Genomic DNA, 26,942 nt, shown 5'->3' with positions numbered 1-26,942 from the left:
CACTGTCACATCTTTATGTCTATATCACACACTGTCACATCTGTATGTCTATATCACACACTGTCACATCTTTATGTCTATATCATACACTGTCACATCTTCTGTCTATATCACACACTGTCACATCTTTATGTTTATATCACACACTGTCACATCTTTATGTCTGTATCACACACTGTCACATCTTTATGTCTATATCACACACGTCACATCTTTATGTCTATATCACACACTGTCACATCTTTATGTCTATATCACACACTGTCACATCTTTATGTCAATGTTTTTTTTTACAACATTTACCAGATAGACTGTTCCACTGTATTGTCATCAGCAATACAACACAGATGTATTACTGCTCGATTGAAATAATTCATTACTGGTGCCAGCCATAATGGGTGGCTGGGCTGACAATCTAATCATTATACATGTTGACGACACAATGGACACCGTGCCGATAACCAGCCGCAATAGATGTGTCATTCACTGCACATAAAGAGCAAATTTCGACACTTATAAAGTATGATGGCCCTTTATTCTTAAACTGTCATTGTTTAAATGACATCAGACAGGGATGCAACTGAACAATACCAATGTGTCTCACTTTTAAATGACATATTTTTCAGGTGTACACTGACAAGTACACATCGGTACATACTCATCAGTAAGGCCAGCTGGTAAATAAAGGTTGCTGATCTTTAAATAGCTGATAGCTTCTCGGCTGTTCAAGCTGTTCAAAGAAGCATCATCAAGTAAACGCTTGACTGCTGTTAATAAGTACTTATTGTGTGCGGAGCTAGCAATGCCCAATACAACTAAGTTATTACACATTTTGTGGTCCACTGAGTTCAGGCAATGCAACTATGGTTTCAGCTCCTCTCTGCTTCCGGGGCAAAACTGGATCTCAAGGATGAAGGTCTTTGATATGCCTATATGTATTAACAAAGCAGTATTGTTGGGCGGTGGGGCGACCCCAGTCCAAAGCAAAACATACGGAGTGATAACGCCAAGGACAATGGCATATGATATTGTATGTAAATAGTGTGAACAATGCCTGGTCGTGTTACGGCACTAACCTTGTGCTGTGGCGGGTCCATTCAGTCTCGGCGTCAAATAGATGGAGCTGTTTTACAGTGTCACAAACAGCCAGGTACCGGCCTGAAGGGGAGACGCTCGTAGCCAGGACATGCTCCTCATTTTTGGAAGGCGCTTTCTTCTCGATTGCATCTTCGTCCCTGGTACAAAGAACATGAGACAGTAATCCTGTGACAGTAGCTGTAGGATGGCAGACCAATGCCCCACATTATAGGCTGCAGTGTAGGAAAACAGCGGAGAATCCATCAATAAAATTGACTGAATCTCAACTAGCTTCTAGCGACCAGAACAGCAGAGAAACATAATTTCACAGACCATCTACTTGTAAAGTCAATAATTTCACCACAAAAATATTGATGGCTTTTCTGTTCCTATTCTACAGGGATTATACAATGCTATAGATCTAGAAGGGTAACGATCGTTTTCCCTAGTACAGATCTATATATGCCCTCCCCCCCCCCCCTTTCCCACAATATGCAATACTATGGATCTGTAAAAGTTACGATCATTCTCTTAGTACAAATCTATATCTAGCCCTGTGTGTCTTTCTCTCACAATAAACAATACTATGGATCTGTTGGGGTTGCAATTCTTCTCCTAGGTACATATCAATATTGAACCCGCCTCCCCCAACCTGCCCATTCCTTTCTCTCTATCCCACAATATACAATATATCATAATAGTTTAGATCTGTAGAGATTCTGTCTAAGTTGTAATATCTACCCTTAGTAATTATTACATGTCATCATATCATATATGAACGTTTCCGTATCCTACCTATATTAACGCAAGACCTACATATCAACCCAAATGGAAGGAGGCCCAAGGAAATAGTCACATCATAACCATTTTATCATATATTACACACTGTAAATGTTTTTCTCAAATGTGGTGAACCGGAAAGGAAAAGGATAGGGTGCATGCTGGGCAGATATGGCATGTATCAGGTGGAGATGAGTTGCTTCAGGATTTCGCCTATGCACAGCTAACTTATCACAAATGCAAAACAACCCATATAACAGACAAGGATATGATAATCCCTATCTATACCCCGTCCCCTCCCCTATCACATGGCCTTTAACAATACAGTGACCTTAAAAAATTAAATATGATATTTAACGATATGACTTTTATTAAATCAAAATGACCTTAAGTACATGTAATTAAATGACATCAGCAATTCAGGATGGCCTCAAGTAATCCAAAATGACATTCAGTGATTCAATATGACATTTAATAATTTAACATAACATTCAACAATTCAACAAGACATTCAACAATTCAACATAACATTCAACAATTCAACATGACATTCAATATGACATTCAACATAACATTAAATAACTCAACATAACATTACACAATTCAATATGACATTCAACAATTCAATATGACATTCAACAATTCAACATAACATTGAATAATTCAACATAACATTGAACAATTCAACATGACATTCAACAACTCAACATGACATTCAACATGACATTCAATATGATATTCAACAATTTAACATGACATTCAACAATTCAACATAACATTCAACAACTCAACATGACATTCAATATGATATTCAACAAGTTAACATGACATTCAACAATTCAACATAACATTCAACAACTCAACATGACATTCCATGATATTCAGCAATTCAATGTGACCTTAAGTAATCTTATATGGTGTTTAGTATTTCTGAATTATATTTAGCTATTCAATATGAGATTTTTTCATTACGAAATTTTCTTAATCATATTGTAACAACCATAACTACTTTGGATAATATTTTACAACTACCCAACATTTGTATCCCGATTTATCAGAATTTCATTCCAGTAAACTCCGTTTGATGCAAGTTATTTGGTGTCAAAAGCATCACCATTGATGGCAGGAAAGTTTGATAAAAAATGTAGAAAAGCGTGAAAGATAAAGGGAAAATGCTTGTGATATTATATTTGTTATGGGACTTGATGTCAAGAAAGTAAGGAGACCAAAAGTCAGATATTGTAAGAGTTTGGACAGAAAAAAATAGAACTGTCAGTCCTACTAATACCCCCAACCCAATTGATACTGATGTCTCAGTCAATCAGAAGCTAAAGTATCGACCTTGAATCCTGAAATTTACCAGTCTGCCTTTTAATATAAAGTATATCCTCTATGTATCAGTCTATAAAAGTATCAACAAAGATTACCCCATACTGCTCAAGTTATCTCAGCCAATCGTAGGCCATGGTGGCCATCTTGAATTCAGAAATTTAAAAAGTCAAACTTTTGTAACAAAGTATATCACCTATGTGTCAATCCCAGTAAGTTATACACTGTAGGGCCTTAACCTTGTTGCTGGTGGGTATAATTACTACAATCTTAGTACCGTAATTTCTTGTGTATAGCTAGCCCACTCCGTTACATAGCCCGCACTACCCAAAATAATGTTTATGAAAAGCATATTTTACAGATTGCCCAATCCGGTAGATTGCCTGCGGGTTATATCTACCACATAAAAGCTACTAATACTCAATGTATAACAAGTAAACCTATCATGGGAGTTTCCCTTGCTGTACTTACGCTACCCATGTCCGGTAGCTCCTACCTGTACTTCCCTGGGCATGTGATCACTTTTAATAAACAACACTAAGGATCTACTGGTGAGTTGAATTTACTTTATATATCTATGCTACACCAGAATATCCTTTCATCATTCTGATGCCATCTATCATGGCGTCTCCTGGAACACCACATAAATGAACCAGTAATTTAAATAGCAGTAGTCCTCATAATCCCCACCGACGAATTAGGCACAGAAAGCGGACAAGCTATACTGCCGAATTTAAGTTGGATGTTGTCAGCTATGCTGAGGAACACTGAAATCGGGAGGCTGGACGACATTTTTAAGTCAACAAAACTGTATGTCTTTCGTGTGTTTTTTGGCTATAATTGTGATGTATACGGTCTGTAACTTGACAAACATCACATAGCCGGCATTTTTTATGCTTTTTGAACACATTTCATCTGACAGCCCGCTTCATCAGATTTTTCAATGTTAAAAAATGCATAGCTCATGGACAATACACCTGAAATAATGGTATGTGATTTTGTGTTACTTAAGAGGAATCTTCAATATCCAAGTGACACCAGTCAATGGAGTAATTACCTCCGAAGCCTGATTAAAACAATACAATTTACAGAAAAACAAGAATATCCCAGATGCATCAGCAATTTGGTATACATATGTACAAGAATCGAAGAGTGTCTGTATAGCACACCATGATATTTAAGTAATCATTCTAAAATATTCCCATTAAAGAAATGCATATTAAAACCAAGTTCCCAGGGGTGGGGCCAGACCCCAGAGCCAATCCTGGTGGCCAATGTGTATCCAAATCTTCATGTTCAGCAATCCTTTAATTGTTATAGGTCGGAGATCACATCAATTTCCATATTAGGACCAGGCCACTAAGTTCTATAGGGAATGGGCAGACCCCCAAGACCAATCCTGGAGGCATATCTCTATTCCATTTTTTCATGCAAAGCAATTGTGTATGTGGTATTGGGTAGATATCTCATTCCTGGTAGCAATGGAGTGTATTCAAATCTTTGAGCTTGAGAAAATTAATTATTTTGTTATATGAGGGAATCTGAACAATTTTGTGTAATGACCATTTTGGGATTAAGTCCCAAAGAGCAGGGCAGACCAAGAGGCTAATTGCATATATAGTTAAAAGGTTAAGATCTCAACCATTTCAAAGTTATGACCCCTTTTTTCCCCTACCTTTCAGCCCCGAGGTGACCCCTACCATTTGTATTATTTTGAATCATCACACTTAAAGAAAGCTTCCAACTTAATATGGTTCAATTTCTTAGTTTAACAAAAGAGGGGTTAAATAATATAGGCAAAAAAATGACCCTTTTTTGGCCTTAAGCCTCAGCCTCCCAGGGTTCAACCCCTAGTTTAGCAAACTTTTAAATCCCCATAACCTAAGGATGCGTCCAGGCATTTGGTGAAATTCTGTCCAGCTGTTCTGATAAAGAAGTTGCCTGGAGAAATTGCTGACAGATGGACAATGCACACTGGTTCAGCATAAGTTCACCTTAGTCTTTTTTTATGAAGTTCCTATAACCTTTCATCGGAGCATTATATAACCTCCCACTTCCATCTGGAATCTAAGGAACTTAATATGCTGGTTCATATCAATTTCTTAGTTCAACCAAAGAAGGGTTAAGCAATTGTTTTCTTGACAGCTGGTATCACCTATAACAATAATAGCTGTACACCAGGGGCCCGCTCGACAGGTAAATAATTCAGTCAAATTGTTGACCTTGTTGCTTGATCCAGACAACACCTCTGGGTCTATCCAGTCTGATTCCCTAGATCAGTGCACACAAAGAAGAAGCAGTGTGGTCCACTTCTGGCTTGCCATGGAAGGTAAGCACACTGGTATACAAAGTGTAATATCAATCAACAGTGTTCGGGGAACTCATGATAAGTAAGTCTTGGCCTGGATCAACCTCCCTGCTGATACATGTATGCCACTTACAGAAGATTGGTAGACGACAGAAAAGATGGACTGGATTTATTAGGTGGTACAATCCAGCTCATCCCCAGAAAACAGACCCCAATAAAATAATAAATATCAATTTGTTTTACATTCAGGAACATAAGGAACCCTTTTTCTAGAGCCAACTTAGTAAAACTGAGCATAGGTATGAGGTAGGCATAGTGATGGTGATTCATCTCTATCTATAGTGTGTACCAGTATTGTGTATCTGATATGTGTATCGTATGAATAATTAATAATTATGACATAGTGCACTCATTGAACTTACATGCAGTTTCTATCATCTATTTGATTATAAATATTTAAATGCACTTTTAGTCAGGTATCACGTTAAAAAATCTTACCGTATCTGACCTAATAAGTGCTCCTGCTATAATAACGGCATCCCAAGGATTTAAAATAAACAAAAGCACCCCAAGGGATTTCAAAATATATAAAGGTACCCTTATGTACATTTACACCCAGCATTCTTTTCAGGTCAAATATCTTGAAGTTCACTATTATTTTCAATATATCTATATTTACCTTTATCATTATTTTCACTATCTCTAAATTTAATCTATATTCTCTAACTCTATATCTCATATATCTTTATTCACAGTCTCTATATTCACCCATCCCTATTTTCGCTTTCTCTATTTCTACATATTCATATCTATAAGATGAGCATTGTCAAAGGCGTTTTACTTGCTCGGCTAGAGGGAATTTCCGTTTAGCGCAGTGGTAAAGCATCTGACTAAAAAGATTGGAATTGTGGGTTCGATCTCCAGTGAATACATGTTTTCTTTTCACTACTTCCTTCCTATTACACAGTTACATTTCCTATCTCTATTTTCACTTTCCCTATATTTCCTATCTCTATTTTCACTTTCCCTATATTTGTTATTTCTATTTTCACTTTCCCTATATTTCCTATCTCTATTTTCACTTTCCCTATATTTCCTATCTCTATTTTCACTTTCCCTATATAAGTTATTTCTATTTATTCTAATAACAAGTCAACAGTATATTACTTCTGTGGTATAATCAAGTACAATGCTGGCAGACATCTTATTTGGGTAGGCTCATAAAACACAATCCTCTTACTCAGTGTAAGTCATTCCCAGAGATTTTATTATAATAACAGTATTCTTCCTTCTGTTCCTGGATTCTTAAAAGAGTTCAGGAAAACAAGATTACATAGTAAACACAAATCAAAATATGCACACTAAAGATACTCTAATGTACATAAAAACCAAACTAGTCAGACAGAAAACGTTCTGATGTACTCACAGACAGAAATGTTTAGTCTGATGACATTCTAATGCAAACACATATCAAAATGTTCAGACTAAAGACGTTCCATCTAACACAACACCAAAATATTCAGACTAAAGACGTTCCATCTAACACAATACCAAAATATTCAGACTAAAGACGTTCCATCTAACACAATACCAAAATGTTCAGACTAAAGACGTTCCATCTAACACAACACCAAAATATTCAGACAAAAGAGGTTCCATCTAACACAATACCAAAATGTTCAGACTAAAGAGGTTCCATCTAACACAATACCAAAATGTTCAGACTAAAGGAGTTCCATTGTGCACATAGAACAAAATGTTTAGACTAACGATGTCCGCTCGTGCTCACAGAACAAAGTGTTCAAACTAAAGTTGTTAAATTGTGCACATAGAACAAAATATTCAGACTTAAAAAGATGTTCCATTGTGCTCACAGAACAAAATGTTCATACTAATGATGTTCCATTGTGCTCACAGAACAAAATGTTCAGACTAAAATGTTCCATTGTGCTCACAGAAAAAAATGTTCATACTTAAGATGTTCCATTGTGCACACAGAACAAAATGTTCAGACTAAAGATGTTCCAGATTGACAATTTAGCGTTGTCTTGTACTATATATTACGGTCATAGATAATCTTATTCCTTTTCCATGGTAAAGATCAACAAAGAGATGCTGACCACATGGTAAAAGCCTGAACAGATTTGAAAAGTCTAAGCTAGAATGCAGTGTTGTAAATGCCAACTTTGGGAGGTAGAACTCTCTTTTAAGAGTGGGATATATAAGCCCAGGAGTACACACTTGACTGACTTCAGTTAAACATTTAAAAAGGTGCAATCGTTAATAATTTGTTTTATAAAATGATGTTGCTCAAGAATAATGTTACCACATATGAGTTCGAGTAAAAAAAACTTGCATTGCATCCCGCTTTATTCTGAATGAAGTGGTCCGTAAACTGACTGCGGTAATATGTATGTAGTTCCTGCATTTAGATGTTAAGAGCTTGAAACAGGTGAGTAAATTATTGTGTTTATTAATGAATATTAATTGTAAATACATTTTGAATTAAACATTAGCTAGACATGCTATGTATTTGTAATTGTTAATTGCTTCATTACCAAAATGACCAATTAATCGGTTACTTGGTCGGAAGATTTTTAGCCGGTTACTTAAATTTGTCTGATATGACAACCCTAAATTAAAGGCATTTTAATATACGACAAAAAAACAAACAAAAAATCAGACCAAAGATATTCTTATGTACATACAAACTAAAAAGTTTTGACTGAAAATGTTCTAATGTTCTCAAATTTAAAATGTTCAGACCAAAGACATTCTATTGTGTTCACAGAGCAAAATACTCAACCTTAAGATGTTTCATTGTAAATACAAACCAAACTGTTCAGACTGAAAATGTTTCAATGAACACAAAAAACAAAATGTTCAAGAAGGTTAATGTATTTAAAGAAAAAATATTCACCTTAAAAGACTTTTCAATGAACACAAGAAGTAGTCCAACTGAACACAAAAATAATTGGTCAGACTAAAGATACAGGACAATAGACTGTTTACTGAATCCCTACATTTGTTTTCAAGTTGAAATAAAAACTGATACAGCAGAAGTTTAATTAGTCCAATGTCATTGTTTATTTGACAACAGTTTCTTGGAAACTCTCTCCTTAGTGACTTGATGGTGTCTCATTTATGTAGTACTTGGTGATGAAACAGCACATCAAATCTTCTGTCCTCGTACCCTGGGGTATAATCACACAAAACAGTGTCACACAATTAACTTTTCATGTGTACTAACTTTTTTTCCCCACACTAACATGTTCCAGAGTGAAAACTTCTTCAGATTTTAGTATACAACATGATAAAAAAAAATTAGCAGAGTTTGCTGGAAGATGGACTAAATCTGTGTGGTTTAAGTAAATACACTTGTGGCAGCATGTTGTGTTAAGCTGTTGCTGAGAGTTTGTTCAAGTCAAATAAAAAGAATGGTCTGAATGACATCTTTGTAACAGATGCTCAAAACCAAGATGGCGTTAACCCTCGAAGGCACGAGCATCGTCACGTTCGTCTGTCTACATCTGACATTGATGAAGAGCTTTACATAACGAACAATATCCATGTCTTCATATAAATATGTCACTATCCATCATCAGCCAAGTTCTCAGGCATTTTGTTCAGAAAAATTATCTTTTTCATACAATATAAAGTATGATTTTTAACACTCATATACATTATGCTATGTAAATTCTTAATCTCTTTAATGGAAATTTAAAAAAAAACAAAAAAAAACAGAATTATCATAAACACTGTACATACACATACCTAGGAAAGTTTATTTATGAAAGTATTTTTCTGATGAATAATATTAGAAAAACATCCATTACTAAATGCTTAAAACAATATATATGATATATATATTTTAAAAACTTTTTAAAATTGAAAAAGTTTTGAAACTCAATACTGAGATGATCTTTTCATAATTTAAAACTAGCTATATGTATCAGGTCTTCAATTAATAAAGAATAGAAAAACAGAAAAATTCTTCTTGTCATTAATTTAATTCTGCTAAAATGTATAAATTTCTCCCATCATACTTCAAACAGAAAAAAACACCCTGAAAGACGTTATAATATGTAAAACAGATACAATGAAATAATTTGGTAATACGAATCAGCAGTAGACCGAAGTACAATAACCAGTGTCATCGGTTGTTAGACATTAATGGTTCAGAAGGCCTCAGACAGAAGCTCCAGACAGCAGACAGAGCTCAAAACGGAGTAACTGGACTTCTGACTAGCTAAAACATTATATGATAATTCTTATTGGCAGATATTAAAACCGCAAACTTTGACCTCCATATATCAAGGTAAAATATGTTATCTGTGTACATATGAATCTGTCCCAGACAACCTCGACTAGCCGCACAGCGATCGGACGATAGGGGGAATCCAACAGTGGTACGGTGGCCATTTTGAGTTTATAAGTCCCTGTGACATTGAGGGATTGATTATATGTCTTGGGAGATTTGCTCTGTCTTTACAACAAGACCTGGAGAAGGGGTGATCAGTGGAATGTCAGAAGCGGGGTTCCAGCCTGCGATTCATCACAGTCACCAGGTGTCAATGGCGGTTGGCAGGTCACATGGAAACCGACAAGGGACTTTCACCCACCAACTTCATCATCAAATTAATTTAGTTTTGACATCAGCTATCCTTCCTTCTACCCTTGCTCTCACTTCTGCTCCATCTAAGTATGTATATGTTCTTCTATTGCTTGAGATGTTGGAATTCCACAGAGAAGGGCTTCTGTCATCACTGTTAATTATTACAGGCCTTTCATAATTTAATACAGGAATTTAAAGAGATGTTTTTGACAAGAAGAAAGTCATAAATGAAAATGACAATAACTGCACATTAGCTAACATTTAAAAGATAAAAATTCAAGTGGCAAGGTCTTGAAATTTAAACATTTGATTATCATAAATGTTGCTTAGTGTGGCAAACTGAACTTAACCCTTTCACCACTGTAGACCATAATGGACTCATCCAGATGAATGTATGGTAGAGTCTACTCAAGTTACCTAGGGGTGAAAGGGCTAAACAAGAAACCATTCTCAAGTGACATTTGTATAGTACCCTCTCCTCAAGTGAGTCTATTTTTACTGTTTATCGTGTTTTCAGATTAAAAGTTTCAATTAATGTACAAACTGAGACAGTGGGGCCATTAATGGAATGAAGGTCTAAGGAAAAGAGCTTCTCCTTTCTAAAATTTCGCTGGTGAAAAAGTCAATAGATATTTTAATTCCTGATCATCTCTTCTTTGAGTTAAACACAAAAACATTATCTCAAAAAAATGTTTAGTGCTTTACAATGATTTTGACTTCAAAAAGTACAGACATAATTAGTGCAAGTACATACATCGCTCAGTCATCATCTTAAGAAATACACAATTGCCAAGACCAGGTACTGTATAGTCAAATTATATTTTAAAAGTTGATACTCCAAACTTCGTAGTACAATATTCTAGCAAAACCTACTGGCAACTGAACAAAACATGACTCTTGGCCTTTTTAGTTCTTCAGGAGTCGATGGAATATTTTTTTTTGAATTTGACTTCTATGGCCTTGAATATAGGTAGAGGTCATTCCTGTTTACAAATTTTGTAAAGCACAATATTTCAATACAATATTGGCACAATAATAAGTCATTAGGCTTTTTAGTTTTTAAGATTCGTTTTTTTAGTTTTTCATAAATCTGACCCATCTGAACTTGAAGATGGGTCAAGGTCATTTCTTTACACAAAATTGATGGCAATATACTTCAGCAAGCTGCTGGCATATACCAAAATATCATTGCTCTTTAGAAAAAGCTGTTCGGGCGTTTTAACAGATCTTACCCCTGTAACCTTGAGTATCAGTCAAGCTGCAGGCTATGTCCTCTATATACTCCTTATATGTACCAAGGCAAACACAACACAACACCTAAATAGCAAATAGCTGCTCGACCGATAGAGGTCAAGACCTCTGCATGAGACAGGCAACTGCCCTCGTATACTACGTGTATACAGGACAAATATTTCCCGCTATTCTCCGAAACGCGGGAAAGTGATAATCTCATGACTTTAAGGCTTTTAGAAGATGCCACTTGAGATGCATACAATGTTTGACCCCTGACCTTGATTAAAAGTCAAGGTCTTTTCTTTTTCAAAAGTTTGTAGCACCCAATGCCAACAAGCTACTGGCCATATATATCATGAATCCAGACCTTTTGGTTCTTCAGAAGAAGCTGTTTGAATGTTGTAACAAAGTTGAACTCTGTGACCTTCACTTTAAGTCAAGGTCATTTCTTCTGATCCAGTGAGCAAAAATTAGCTTTTGGACAACATAGCTCATCTATTCAAAGAATACTTGGCAAAAAGAATTACGACCAAGACAAGTGAAAATTAAAACAATTTTAATCAACATAAGTTTAGACTTCTGTATATCAGCGTTTGATACAGAAACCTCAGATACCAGCAGGGCATCAGGCATTAGTATAAATTGGACAGTTGTCTTTGTTACCTGTATTTACAACACAGTTTTAACTGTCCTCCAGGATTGTGCCAGAGTACTAACATGATATCAAGAACCCTGCCCTGTAACACTAAGAAGTTAACCAAAGTCTAATATTGTATTACAGCAAAACTTTAAAACCTACCTGAAAACAACTTTTGACATATACTGTGAAATGTTTAGAGCAATCAATCTCTACATTGTTGACACCAAAATTGTAAGTGACAAACAGGACAGTTGAGAATTATATTCACTCAAGAATATATATCTCACCAATGATTTATATACCATTATGTAAAATTTCCCTATAGCGAAATGTTACAATAGGAACAACTTTATTAGATGTTGGTGACGATGAACAAAAAAATATTTTGGATACCAGGCTGGTAACAACGGGAAACCAAACAAATGACCCCAGAACAGTAACTGTGGGAAACCAAAGCAGTCACCTTTTGAAACTAAAGCAGAAACATCAGGATATCTTGGAGAAAGAAAAGAGAAATATTTTTGAAACTAAATTAGTCACAATGACAAATCAAAGTTATGACCCCAAACCAGAAACCTTGGGAAACCATAGTAAAAATTTAATAAGTTTAATCAGAAAAAAAGAAACTTTGGAAAATATTGAAGAAAGAAAACAAAAATATGTTTGAAACTAAACAAGTAACAACAAAAAAAATCAAACCAGTGACCTTGGAAAGTCAAACTAGTAACCTTGGTAAATCAATTTCAAAATGAAATTCAATTGGGCTCTGAACTTATATAATGTATTTTTATATAATAAAATGTCAATGAACATGATGACCTAGGTGCCCTTCAATGGTCGCATTTGTTCTGTTCTCATCACAAATACATTATACATTTCAAAATACGTCCAATATTAATCCACCTATCAGGAATTTTCTTTAAATCGGGTCTTTTTTTTATTACAATATGGTGCAGTTCTTTACACATCTATATTAATCCTCCTACTCTCAGATGAATAACAAGTACGTTTCCTTTGATACAATGATGTATCAGGGACGTTTTAACAATACATTTCAATTAGGAGATTTGAATAATATTACTCGGACCCATATGTTCTAGGGAGGCTGGGATACATTCAGAATACAAATATGAAGCATCTTGTCCTAATCAGCTTCTTTCTTCCACAGCAGCACAATGGTGTAACAGAGACAATTTCAACCATATCTCGACAAATGTTTGCGTCGACCCTATCATCACCTGAAACAGGTAAAAACTCGTTAACTGAGACAGGTAAAACTCGTTATCGCCTGGTCACTCAGCCAACATACCTGGTTCATATCTGTTCACACAAAATAACGGGACCACACTCAATTTCTCATTTCTTTTATAAAACGCAAGATGCTGATAAGGTTGTCTTGGAGACGATATTTCAACAGAGCTTCAGGGCAGACATACTGTTTGATAAACATTTCCGTAATTTTGGCGTAGCACACGAATCACTGTGCCATGGTCATTCGGACACCCTCTAACAAACAAAGCAACTTCCTGCAGGACAATTATAGTCTTGCCTGTTTGTGGACATTACCTGCGGTTCCAAATAAAAATATTCTGATTTTCATACAATTAGCAATTCAACTTGGTAACTAATCTACCAAGCGGTTAAGTCATAATAATGGTACCTAGCATAATATCAATGTGTTCAAATTCAGATTTCTGCCTGAAAATAATCAATACCTGGTATTATTAGCGACAGGTCTTCAAATTTCATTCCTGTGTTACGGGCTATGTCGGGTAATTCCATATCATAATTACCTTGATTGAACTACAATACAGCTAAATTATCGGCCTCAGATTAATGTGTGATCAGGCAATGGAAAGATAAGGCACCAGGCCTGTAATACCACTCACAGAAACACAACTTTAATGGTCAAAATACCACCGATTATTGCCTCGCCATTTCTAGTCATTTACATTGCAAAGATAAACGACCGTAGGAATCAAGATCATGCCTATTCCTCAAGAACTCAGATACAAAAATAAAGTCAGTTACCAAATGATAAAAAATAAGTCATGATTGATAAAATTATCACAACAAGGAAAACATCGTTTCTGTGAATCCAGAGCTCTGTTTGATGAACATGATTTATTGACATAGTTTCTATGTGGCCTAGAGATATGCTTGCCTCTGTTTCTTTGGGGAAACAATTTTCCTGAGCAACTCATTATTTGATACGCTGGAAGGTCTAAGAACCAAGGGAGGACGCGGCCTACTTTCCAACCCAGTAGGCCATAACTATACCTTTGAGCATGAATTCTTCTGTACTGACAAAATTAACTGATGCAAACCATTTTTATTTTCTTCCATTTCTGCAGAATTCCATAAAATCATTTACTTAATGGCTGAAAACTCATACCATCAAGGAGACCCAGATTGCCATCTCATTCCAATAAAGTAAACAATAGCAACATGATTCACACTTAGATTTATAAAAAATATTGGAATACCATTTTGTAAAAGACAATTTGAATATTAACAATTTTATCTTCACCTAATCCCAGCCTAATAATCTGGTAGGGACTATTCTTTTTCATGTTACATTTCAAATAATTTGATACTTTAGATGTAAAAAGCATTTATGATACAGTACTTTAAAGGAAAACATTTGATATAAAATACAATTTTTCGAGTATTACTGAGCTTCAATGAAGATAATTTTACTCGAAATAATCCTATTGTTGTAAAAGTGTAAACCATGATATTTATCCAAACAAAATTCTAACCTTCTGACCTTAACACAAAATCAAACATGTCTACTTCTGTTACTACTGACTACATGTCATTTATTCTCTCCATGTTGAATTCACACATGTATGGCAGATTTTAATTGTACATAGGATTAAGGTCTCCTTCTAGCTTTGAGCTAGAGGGAATTTCCTTTTAGCTCAGTGGTAAAGCGTCCGACTGGGAACCTGGAGATCGAGGATTTGATCCCCGGTGGAAGCACACTATTCTCTTTTCCTGTTACAAATGGTGTCCTTGGCCCTCTCTGTAGTGACAGGGAGTTAGAACCTGGGTTTCTGGAGTTCGAGGGCGAACACATTTAAAAAGGGGAGAGTAGTGTGGCAGATTTTAATTGTACATTGGACTAAGGTCGCCTTCTAGTTTGGAGCTAGAGGTAGAACGTCCCTTTAGCTCAGTGGTAGAACGTCCGACTAGGAACCTGGAGATTGAGGGTTCGATCCTGGTGCCAGCACACTATTCTCTTTTCATGTTACACATGTATGTTTAGGGTACTACTGACTACATACAATGTTTTCACTCAAATGTTGGATTCTCCTCAAACAGAATAGCTTATTCAACACAAGGCAAAATAAAATAGATAAGAATATTTTTGATTTGAACGATATTGACATCAAGATGATAAAGCAATGTGTGCAAAGGAAATATTACCTTATGAGTGTTAACACTACGTTAGTTTATTTCATCGTAACTATAATGTAACATATATTATTCTTTCAGTTGTAAAAAGGAGAATTGTTAAACTGGGTCATTGCAAAATGCTACATATTGTTATTTCTAGGTTATGAAACTAAATCACTGTTCCCATTGTGGGAAACTAAATCACTGTTCCCATTGTGGGAATCATTATCATGTTGCCACTTTGAAAAGCAAAATTGCTGTTAGGATGGTGGAAAGTTAATTACTTTTGCCATGGTTTTTGCCATTGTTTGAAGCTTTATCACTGCTCCAATTTTAGTAAATTGAATCACTGTTTCAATGCAGGTTGGTGAAGTGGGTTTTTTTCGTTGTTGGAAGCTTAATATTGTCCATTAGGGAAGTTTAAAATCATTGTGATGTTCCCATTGTGGAAAGCTGAATTGATGTTGTATTGTAGGCAGTTGTATTGCTGTTCCCAATTATTGGAGGCTGAATTGCTGTTGTATTGTAGGCAACTGAATTGCTGTCCCCATTGCGGGAGGCTGAATTGCTGTTCCCATTGCGGGAGGCTGAATTGCTGTTGTATTGTAGGCAGTTGAATTGCTGTCCCCATTGCGGGAGGCTGAATTGCTGTCCCAATTGCAGGAGGCTGAATTGCTGTCCCCATTGCTGGGGGCTGAATTGCTGTTGTATGGTAGGCAGTTGAATTGCTGTCCCCATTATGAGGGGCTGAATTGCTGTCCCCATTGCAGGGGGCTTAATTGCTGTACCCGTTGCGGGGTGCTGAATTGCTGTCCCCATTGTGGGAGGCTGAATGGCTGCCCCCATTGCGGGAGGCTAAATTGCTGTCCCCATTGCGGGAGGCTGAATTGCTTTCCTCATTGCAGGAGGCTGAATTGCTGTCCCCATTGCTGGGGGCTGAATTGCTGTTGTATGGTAGGCAGTTGAATTGCTGTCCCCATTTCGGGGGGCTGAATTGCTGTCCCCATTGCGGGGGCTTAATTGCTGTTGTATTGTAGGCAGTTGAATTGCTGTCCCCATTGCGGGGGCTTAATTGCAGTTGGATTGTAGGCAGTTGAATTGCTGTCCCAATTGTGGGAGATTGAACTGCTGTTGTATTGTAGGCAGTTGAATTGCTGTCCAAATTGTGGGAGACTGAATTGTTGTTGTATGGTAGGCAGTTGAATTGATGTCCCCATTTCGGGGGGCTGAATTGCTGTCCCCATTGCGGGAGGCTGAATTGCTGTTCCCATTGCGGGCGGCTGAATTGCTGTTGTATTGTAGGCAGTTGAATTGCTGTCCCCATTGCAGGGGGCTTAATTGCTGTACCCATTGCGGGGTGCTGAATTGCTGTCACCATTGTTGGAGGCTGAATGGCTGTCCCCATTGCGGGAGGCTGAATTGCTGTTCCCATTGCGGGAGGCTGAATTGCTGTTGTATTGTAGGCAGTTGAATTGCTGTCCAAATTGTGGGAGACTGAATTGTTGTTGTATGGTAGGCAGTTGAATTGCTGTCCCCATTGCAGGAGGCTGAATTGCTGTTGTATGGTAGGCAGTTGAATTGCTGTCCCCATTGTGAGGGGCTGAATTGCTGTCCCCATAGCAGGGGGCTTAATTGCTGTACCCATTGCGGGGTGTTGAATTGCTGGCCCCATTTTGGGAGGCTGAATGGCTGTCCCCATTGCGGGAGGCTGAATTGCTGCCCCCATTGCGGGAGGCTGAATTGCTGTCCCCATTGTGGGAGGCTGAATTGCTGTCCCCATTGCTGGAGGCTGAATTGCTGTCCCCATTGTGGGAGGCTGAATGGCTGTCCCCGTGGCGGTAGGCTAAATTGCTGTCCCCATTGCGGGAGGCTGAATTGGTGTTGTATTGTAGGCAGTTGAATTGCTGTCCCCATTTCGGGGGGTTGAATTGCTGTCCCCATTGCGGGAGGCTGAATTGGTGTTGTATTGTAGGCAGTTGAATTGCTGTCCCAATTGTGGGAGACTGAATTGCAGTTTTATGGTAGGCAGTTGAATTGCTGTCCCCATTGCAGGAGGCTGAATTTCTGTTGTATGGTAGGCAGTTGAATTGCTGTCCCCATTGCAGGGGCTTAATTGCTGTACCCATTGCGGGGTGCTGAATTGCTGTCCCCATTGTGGGAGGCTGAATGGATGTCCCCATTGCGGGAGGCTGAATTGCTGTTGTATTGTAGGCAGTTGAATTGCTGTCCCAATTGTGGGAGACTGAATTGCAGTTTTATGGTAGGCAGTTGAATTGCTGTCCCCATTGCAGGAGGCTGAATTTCTGTTGTATGGTAGGCAGTTGAATTGCTGTCCCCATTGTGAGGGGCTGAATTGCTGTCCCCATAGCAGGGGGCTTAATTGCTGTACCCATTGCGGGGTGCTGAATTGCTGTCCCCATTGTTGGAGGCTGAATGGCTGTCCCCACTGCGGGAGGCTGAATTGCTGTCCCCATTGCAGGAGGCTGAATGGCTGTCCCCATTGCGGGAGGCTGAATTGCTGCCCCCATTGCGGGAGGCTGAATTGCTGTTGTATTGTAGGCAGTTGAATTGCTGTCCCAATTGTGGGAGACTGAATTGCTGTTGTATGGTAGGCAGTTGAATTGCTGTCCCCATTGCAGGAGGCTGAATTGCTGTTGTATGGTAGGCAGTTGAATTGCTGTCCCCATTGTGAGGGGCTGAATTGCTGTCCCCATAGCAGGGGGCTTAATTGCTGTACCCATTGCGGGGTGCTGAATTGCTGTCCCCATTGTTGGAGGCTGAATGGCTGTCCCCACTGCGGGAGGCTGAATTGCTGTCCCCATTGCAGGAGGCTGAATGGCTGTCCCCATTGCGGGAGGCTGAATTGCTGTCCCCATTGCAGGAGGCTGAATTGCTGTCCCCATTGCGGGAGGCTGAATTGCTGTTGTATGGTAGGCAGTTGAATTGCTGTCCCCATTTCAGGGGGGGGGGCTGAATTGCTGTCCCCATTGCGGGAGGCTGAATTGCTGTTGTATTGTAGGCAGTTGAATTGCTGTCCCCATTGCGGGAGGCTGAATTGCTGCCCCATTGCAGGAGGCTGAATTGCTGTCCCCATTGCGGGAGGCTGAATTGCTGTTGTATGGTAGGCAGTTGAATTGCTGTCCCCATTTCAGGGGGGGGGGCTGAATTGCTGTCCCCATTGCGGGAGGCTGAATTGCTGGTGTATTGTAGGCAGTTGAATTGATGTCCCCATTGCGGGAGGCTGAATTGCTGGTGTATTGTAGGCAGTTGAATTGATGTCCCCATTGCGGGAGGCTGAATTGCTGCTCCATTGCAGGAGGCTGAATTGCTGTCCCCATTGCGGGAGGCTGAAGTGCTGGTGTATGGTAGGCAGTTGAATTGCTGTCCCCATTACAGGAGGCTGAATTGCTGTTGTATGGTAGGCAGTTGAATTGCTGTCCCCATTGCAGGGGGCTTAATTGCTGTACCCATTGCGCGGTGCTGAATTGCTGTCCCCATTATGGGAGGCTGAATGGCTGTCCCCATTGCGGGAGGCTGAATTGCTGTCCCCATTGTGGGAGACTGAACTGCTGTTGTATTGTAGGCAGTTGAATTGCTGTCCCCATTATGGGAGGTAGGCAGTTGAATTGCTGTCCCAATTGTGGGAGACTGAATTGCTGTTGTATTGAAGCAGTTGAATTGCTGTCCCCATTATGGGAGAATGAATTGCTGTTGTAGTGTAGGCAGTTGAATTGCTGTCCCAATTGTGGGAGACTGAACTGCTGTTGTATTGTAGGCAGTTGAATTGCTGTCCCCATTGCGGGGGGCTGAATTGCTGTTGTAGTGTGGGCAGTTGAATTGCTGTCCCCATTGCAGGGGGCTGAATTGCTGTTGTAGTGTGGGTAGTTGAATTGCTGTCCCAATTGTGGGAGACTGAATTGCTGCCCCCATTGCGGGAGAATGAATAGCTGCTGTATTGTAGGCAGTTGAATTGCTGTCCCAATTATAGGAGACTGAATTGCTGTTGTATTGTAGGCAGTTGAATTGCTGTCCCCATTGGGGGAGGCTAAATAGCTGTTGTAGTGTGGGCAGTTGAATTGCTGTCCCAATTGTGGGAGGCTGAATTGCTGTTGTATTGTAGGCAACTGAATTGCTGTCCACATTGCAGGAGGCTGAATTGCTGATCTCATTGTGGGACACTAAATCACTGTTGTGTTCACATTGTGGGACACTAAATCACTGTTGTGTTCACATTGTGGGACACTAAATCACTGTTGTGTTCACATTGTGGGAAACAGAATTAATCTTAACATGGTGGGAAGATATGTTACAGATTAATTTGTGAGAAGATAGTTTGTTGTTCACAATGTGAAAAAATGGCTTACAATTTTAGCTAGTAAAGTTAATGTATTCAATCGTAAAACCTGTTGAAGGAAAGGTTATATGTTTTTAGTATTCCGTTAATATTTAGGTTGCAGTATACAAATGGTTTTACAGGAAGAAAGTCTCATGAAATATGCCCATTAGTTGTCAGCAAAATTGATCTCGCAAGACAGGTTCTTCTGTGCAACTCACAACTGATATCAACGGGTTCGAAATCAGCGACTAGCTCATTTTGTGCCACAGAATTGTAGAAAAAAACAAAATAGAAATTACAACAAATTTAAAGTTTCTGTCTCACTGTATTACTAGCAGCGATCCCAGTAACATACGATTCAGTATGGATGATGGCTTAGGGTGTTTATTGTAAATTCCATTAGTTTATAATGAAATCTATAGAAATCGTAAGTGTAAACCTACATGCTGAAGACAGACAACAAGTCGTTAATTTCAGTCCAACAAGCTGTTTTTAATCCATTAAGAGTTTAATCTCCCAGCCGAGCTGCTATATGCAGCAAGCCTATATACCTTCTCACTACACCAATACCAACTGTATTCAATCAATAATTTTTTCAAAAAAGCTCGTGCTCAGCTTGGAGCCTTTTAAAAGAGAATTAGAGTGATTGAGACTGTATTAAAAAGGCAGGGTGTTTATCTCTACTTCAAAGACCAGCCAACAATATTCTGTCATACATAATGCATGTCTACGATTGTCAGCTCATTCTTCTACAAGTGGAGGCCCTAGATACAGACAGAATTTTCTTATTCTACCTGTTCATATGATGCTTTAAGACCAATTAATTCCAGACAGCATTAGATGATCAAAAATTTGTCTTTATTCAAATAATATTCTATAATATGGAAATATATTTAGAAACATTTTGATTTATTTCTTTTACAGGCCTTTTTTGGCTTTTTTTAAGAATGATTTTATCTTTAAAGAAGGCCTAACACTTAAATATGGAACTTGGTTTCCAACATATGGACAGCATTATCCAATCTAAACAAAGGTCAGGTATAGTATGCAAACATTAATGTTACAGCCATATGACCAGTGTATGGGTGATGAAAATCTGTTCAACTAAAAGAAAGATAAGTGCATCACATTGTCCAGTCATTGAAGAACTAATACTGGTCATCGAAATAGGCAAACAGTCCTTTACTCTGGGAAGAAAGTAGTACACAGGCTGTTTTTCTCAATGTATAAAAAGACAAGCTAACTCAGCATAGTACCAGATAAGATTGAAAACAATCCATTAACCTTAGAAATTTGCAGGGATTTGGGGGAAAAGGACAAAGACTTTATTTTCGACAGCATTATACATATTGATAAGGCTGCTGTTAAGAAATGTTGAAAAAAATAAAATATTTGCCATCTTTTAACAAACAAAATGTTAGACTAATCATGACTTCTCTCATAAGGCTGTTAAAGTTATTCATATTTGTGTGGGTTTTGCACGTGGTTGAAGACTCCATCCAGGTAAACACAAACATTTCACAGATCAAGACTACCTGATAAATATGCTGGTCCTAACATCCCTCGATCAAACAAACGCAGCATTACATGTCATCAAGTACAGGCATTTTATTTTAATTACAGAATATAATTACCATCCATCACGCTAGGAGGAACGATTCCCGACCGTGGCCGTTACCATGTATCCCGAACAATGACACCGTTGTCTGCATGTGTGCATACATTTTATTTACAACTTCAAAGTTAAAACAATCCATCAACCCCAGTAACATATAAACATCCCTACCACCCAATCAATATTTTCAAATACTGCATAATGTGTATTGTCATTAAAAACGTATTTCCCTATCACATTCTACCTGAGTACAAAATAAACGGGTTGCTCCGTGTCCTGTCACATATCCTCGCGTCATTTGTTCCGTACTACAGGTGTGCCATACCTCAACTAGAAACAGTGTGCGTGGGAGAGTATACTGTTGTAATAATTGTTTGGCTGAGCACTTATTTGGAGCTACAAGATTGTACAAGAAATGAACTGTATTGTGAAGTGTTATTATAAAGATAAAAAAATATTTTACTATTTCAGTCCAGGTTACTGGGTTTACTTGTGTATTTTTTTTATCAATCTTTCTCACGATAATTAACAAAACACAACATTATCTTGAAATAATACTGTAAAGAAGAACAACTTCACAAAAATTTGAAAGTCAAAGACTTTTTAATGATACAAGAATTCTAATATTCAAATAAATATTGCTGTTGAGGATTTTTTGTGCCTGGAACACACCAGTAACTGTTCTTCACAGGTCAGTGTTGATGTCCTTTTATACAGCTAGGTAGTTTGTCTTGATGATGGTAAATGTTGCTGAAGAAAATTTCACAAAGATGATATCTTTGAAGAATATTATTTGCTGAAAAGTTAAAGCTTATGGTTAATAATTAGTGAAAATAAATCATCTCTTCTGGGACAAAAAGCAAGTCTCAAGGGAACAAAGCAGACATAAAGCGCACTTGATAGGAGCTGGCCACTTAAGCTCTAATAAATAAACTTTCATCTAAGCCACTTGTGTTGTTACAAATTAAATTAAATATGTTTTCACTTTGGTAAACATAAAACGATAACCGTTTCAGTCAAAGTTATCATGGGGACGCTAGTGTGAGAGTACTCTTACTTTACATTTCATAGCTGTATAGACAATCAATCGAAAGGAAATTGAGTTCATATTTCCCTTGAGTTAAAATTAACTGCAGTACTATCATTTTGACAGGCCCTATGTTGGAGGCTGGATCACACACACATTAAATGACACTAAATCCTTTCATGACCTTATTTCAGGCCACAAGGTAGTCGTCAAAACATCACTTCAGGCCGCAATCAACACCATGACCCTTTAAAACATTTATTCATCATTGGCGTCGTGAAGACGTAAGGACTTATCTTGGTCTGGAAATTAACTTTAAAAGTTGCTGCAGTCTAAGTACTTGTATGTTGGTTGAAAGGATACACTTTTTATCTGAAATTAAACAACAACACCATGATTCTAGGAATCTATTCTATACATGTACAAATAAAAAAAAATCACAAACACATAGGAAGTTCAAGTTAGCTGTAGTCCAAACCTGTTTTCTGCAACTCTATCTAGATGGTTTTATTTTGCTAAAAGTTTGAATTCATTAACTTAATATGCAATATAGATACAGAATGAGGGTTACATTTTTACCAATGTTTTGTTTTTCTTATACTAAGTACCACATTTTCAGTCCATATATGGTAAACCTCTGGTCAGTTCGAAGAGGCAGATAGTTCAAACACACTCTTTGAACAATAAAAATAATAATTTTCTGTCTAGTGATAGTTCGAACCCTGCTTACACACATTTCAGATTGTTCGAATACACAACTTGAGTACTGTACCTACGAAATTATTGATCGAGATTGGCTATCGGCGATGCAATAATAGCCTCGCGAAACTGGCTTAAACTTGACATATATGCGCATCAACAGCGTTTAACTACTGAATAACAGGTAGTACTCATGTGCGACCATTGTTGTCATCAGTTTCGGACAATTTGTACATAAATAAGACACATGTCACCGATAATTGAGTTTCTTTCTTGTAAACATGTGCATGCGCCAATCAAACATCTTTAGGCCCTGACCACGTATGATATCCTAACAGTACACGGAGCGCGGAATGTTACTGTAACATCGCTGACAGACGTGTGTATTGTCATGATATTACTGTGATTACAATTTGATGATATAATCGCGACCTAGCCACTGAACACTGATTTATAACTTAATTGATATATTACCTATACATGTACCAAAACAAAATATATCTGACCAGGTGGTCGATCAAATAATTATTCCCTAATTTCAGTTTCAATCCACCCTCCGCATTCTGATCAGTACAACTGAACTTTCGTCATTACTCGATAAAACATCTACTGCTTTGCGGCCTACATAGCCTACTTGTCTCTGCTTTGCAATTGAACTTAATAATTGATTATCAATATGTAAATAAATATAAGAAAGATATATATACCATTATTCATCTCCAGATTTGCAAATAAATATCGCAATAAGGCCGTCGTTGTTCCATATCAATGACTTGAGTGTTTGCCGTAGTTCAAACTATTCTTTATTTTAGCGGCTATAATTTTGTGTAATTAGAACAGAACTGACAATATTTACATTTTTTTTTTCTTTTTTTTTTTCTAACTGACAGACATTTTACTGTATTCTAGCTTTTAAGTGAAACATAATTAAGAAAGATTTTCATGTATTTGGGAACTGTACTGTGGTTTTGATATTAAATATAACAAGAGGCACAGAGGGCCTGTATTGCTCACCTGTTTCTTTTGTTACATGAAACTGACACATAGGTAACTTCAGACAAAATTTGGTAACTAGAACACAAGACGTGTTAACATCTCTTAAACGGTTCTGAGATATTGTTGTTTGAAATTTAAATTTTAAAGCTTTTAACCCATGCTGACCTTTGACTCCTGCTAGCACTTAAAGTAAACGTTTGACCTCATTACTGTACTGAAGAAAAAGATTCACACAGCTGGTCTACATAACATACCAAAGTATTATGACTCTAGACCAAATGGTTCTTAAGATATTGTTGTTTGAGGTTTAAAACGTATTTGACCCCTGTGACCTTGAAAGTAGGTCAAGGTCATTTTAATAAGGAAATTTTATAACACTTCATCCAAGGTACCTACTGGCCAAATATCATGACCCTGGGCCTTATTGAACTTCAGAAGATGATTATTCAAGCTTTTAACCCATCTTGACCTTTGACCTCTGACTAGCACTTAAAGTTAACCTTTGACCTCATTACTGTTATAAAGTAAAAGATTCACACAGCTGATCTACATAACATACCAAATTATTATGACTCTAGTCCAAATGGTTCTTAAGATATTGCTGTTTGAGGTTTCAAACGTATTTGACCCCTGTGACCTTGAAAGTAGGTCAAGGTCATTTTAATGAGGAAACTTTATAGCATTTCATCCGAGGTACCTACTGACCAAATATCATGACCCTAGGTCCTCCAGTTCCCCAGAAGAAGTCGTTCAAAAGAAAAAGTTAATGGGCGGTTGGATGACGGACACCGCAATACAGCATAAGAACAACCCAACCGCTCAATGATTCAACCCTGTCATAACCATGATCTTTTGTATCCAGTCCTGATTCCAACACTGTCCCTATGGTCAACCAGTATACACACTTAAGTTTCGTAAACAAATTTTAAACTAGATGTGCTATAGAACAACACATCAGATCATGATATGCACTTATTTAAAATTCCTTAAGAAACTGTACAGTCTGGCAAATGTTACAATCATTTGACCTTTGAACCATTGTCATAACCTTGACCTTTATGGTATGAATCTGAAGTACTATGCAACACATTTTGTGTTCGTGATCAACATATTTGTAAAGTTTCATAAAAACAGTTCAGCAGTTTAGTAGGAGTAAGGTCAGGACAAGCATTACTATCATTTTAAACATTACCTCTTACCCTGACCTTGACCTTTAGGTTATGGACCTAAGAGTGTTTTGTGACACACCTGGTCATGATGAATAAATCATTATGATGTGGAAAGGTTCAGAAGTTTAGAAGATACCTACAAGGCAAGGTGTTAATCGCAGTACTCACAGATTGATGACTGGACCAAACGACTGCTATATGGAAACCTCCTGTCTAAATAAGACCTTCCTGTCTGCTGTTTATAATGGAACCCTGTTTATTACAACCTCCAGTCTATAGTCTGATGACATCCTGCCTATAATGACATACTGTCTATAATAGTACCCTATCTATTACAACCTCCAGTCTATAGTCTGATGACATACTGCCTATAATGACACAATATCTATAATGGAACCCTGTTTATTACAACCTCCAGTCTATAGTCTGATGACATACTGCCTATAATGACACAATGCCTATAATAGTACCCTATCTATTACAACGTCCAGTCTATAGTCTGATGACATACTGCCTACAATGACACTATGTCTATAATAGTACCCTGTTTATTACAACCTCCAGTCTATAGTTTGATGACATACTGCCTATAATGACACAATGTCTATAATAGTACCCTGTTTATTACAACCTCCAGTCTAGAGTCTGATGACATACTGCCTATAATGAAACAATGTCTATAATAGTACCCTATCTATTACAACCTGCAGTCTATAGTCTGATGACATATTGCCTATAATGACATACTGTCTATAATAGTGCCCTATTTATTACAACCTCCAGTCTATAGTCTGATGACATATTGACTATAATGACATACTGTCTATAATAGTGCCCTATTTATTACAACCTCCAGTCTATAGTCTTATGACATACTGCCTATAAGGACACACTGTCTATAATAGTACCCTATCTATTACACCCTCCAGTCTATAGTCTGATGACATACTGCCTACAATGACACTATGTCTATAATAGTACCCTGTTTATTACAACCTCCAGTCTAGAGTCTGATGACATACTGCCTATAATGACACAATATCTATAATAGAACCCTGTTTATTACAACCTCCAGTCTAGAGTCTGATGACATACTGCCTATAATGAAACAATGTCTATAATAGTACCCTATCTATTACACCCTCCAGTCTATAGTCTGATGACATACTGCCTACAATGACACTATGTCTATAATAGTACCCTGTTTATTACAACCTCCAGTCTATAGTCTGATGACATACTGCCTATAATGACACAATGTTTATAATGGAACCCTGTATATTACAACCTCCAGTCTGCTGTCTGATAAATGACATACTGCCTATAATGGCATACTGTCTATTACAACATTTAATATGTTGTCTGATGACACACTGCCTATAATGACATACTGTCTATTACAATCTCCAGTCTGTTGTCCAATACATGACACACTGCCTATAATGACATACTGTCTATTACAACCTTCAGTCTGTTGTCCAATACATGACACACTGCCTATAATGACATACTGTCTATTAAAATCTCCAGTCTGTTGTCCAATACATGACACACTGCCTATAATGATATACTGTCTATTACAATCTCTAGTCTGTTGTCTAATACATGACACCCTGCCTATAATGATATACTGTCTATTACAACCTTCAGTCTGTTGTCCCCCCCATGACACACTGCCTATAACGACATACTGTCTATTAAAATCTCCAGCCTGTT

The 26,942-nt window shown here is 37.6% G+C and overlaps 1 protein-coding gene across 1 annotated transcript in view; it reads right to left on the bottom strand.

The window, feature by feature from the left end:
- The window catches only part of LOC110447846 (tRNA (guanine-N(7)-)-methyltransferase non-catalytic subunit wdr4-like), a 162,241-nt gene that overhangs the window by 116,388 nt on the left and 18,911 nt on the right, over positions 1–26,942 (bottom strand). The window contains exon 3 of the mRNA XM_021493792.1: positions 1,077–1,235. Within this exon, the coding sequence (XP_021349467.1) occupies positions 1,077–1,235 (159 nt within the window). The remainder of the gene's footprint in view (positions 1–1,076; positions 1,236–26,942) is intronic.

Source organism: Mizuhopecten yessoensis, unplaced genomic scaffold (assembly GCF_002113885.1).
Source record: "Mizuhopecten yessoensis strain PY_sf001 unplaced genomic scaffold, ASM211388v2 scaffold3627, whole genome shotgun sequence".
In the NCBI taxonomy this organism is placed as follows: Eukaryota; Metazoa; Mollusca; class Bivalvia; order Pectinida; family Pectinidae; genus Mizuhopecten; species Mizuhopecten yessoensis.
The sequence above is the reverse complement of the archived record's forward strand: the minus strand, read 5'-3'. Positions and strand labels throughout refer to the sequence as shown.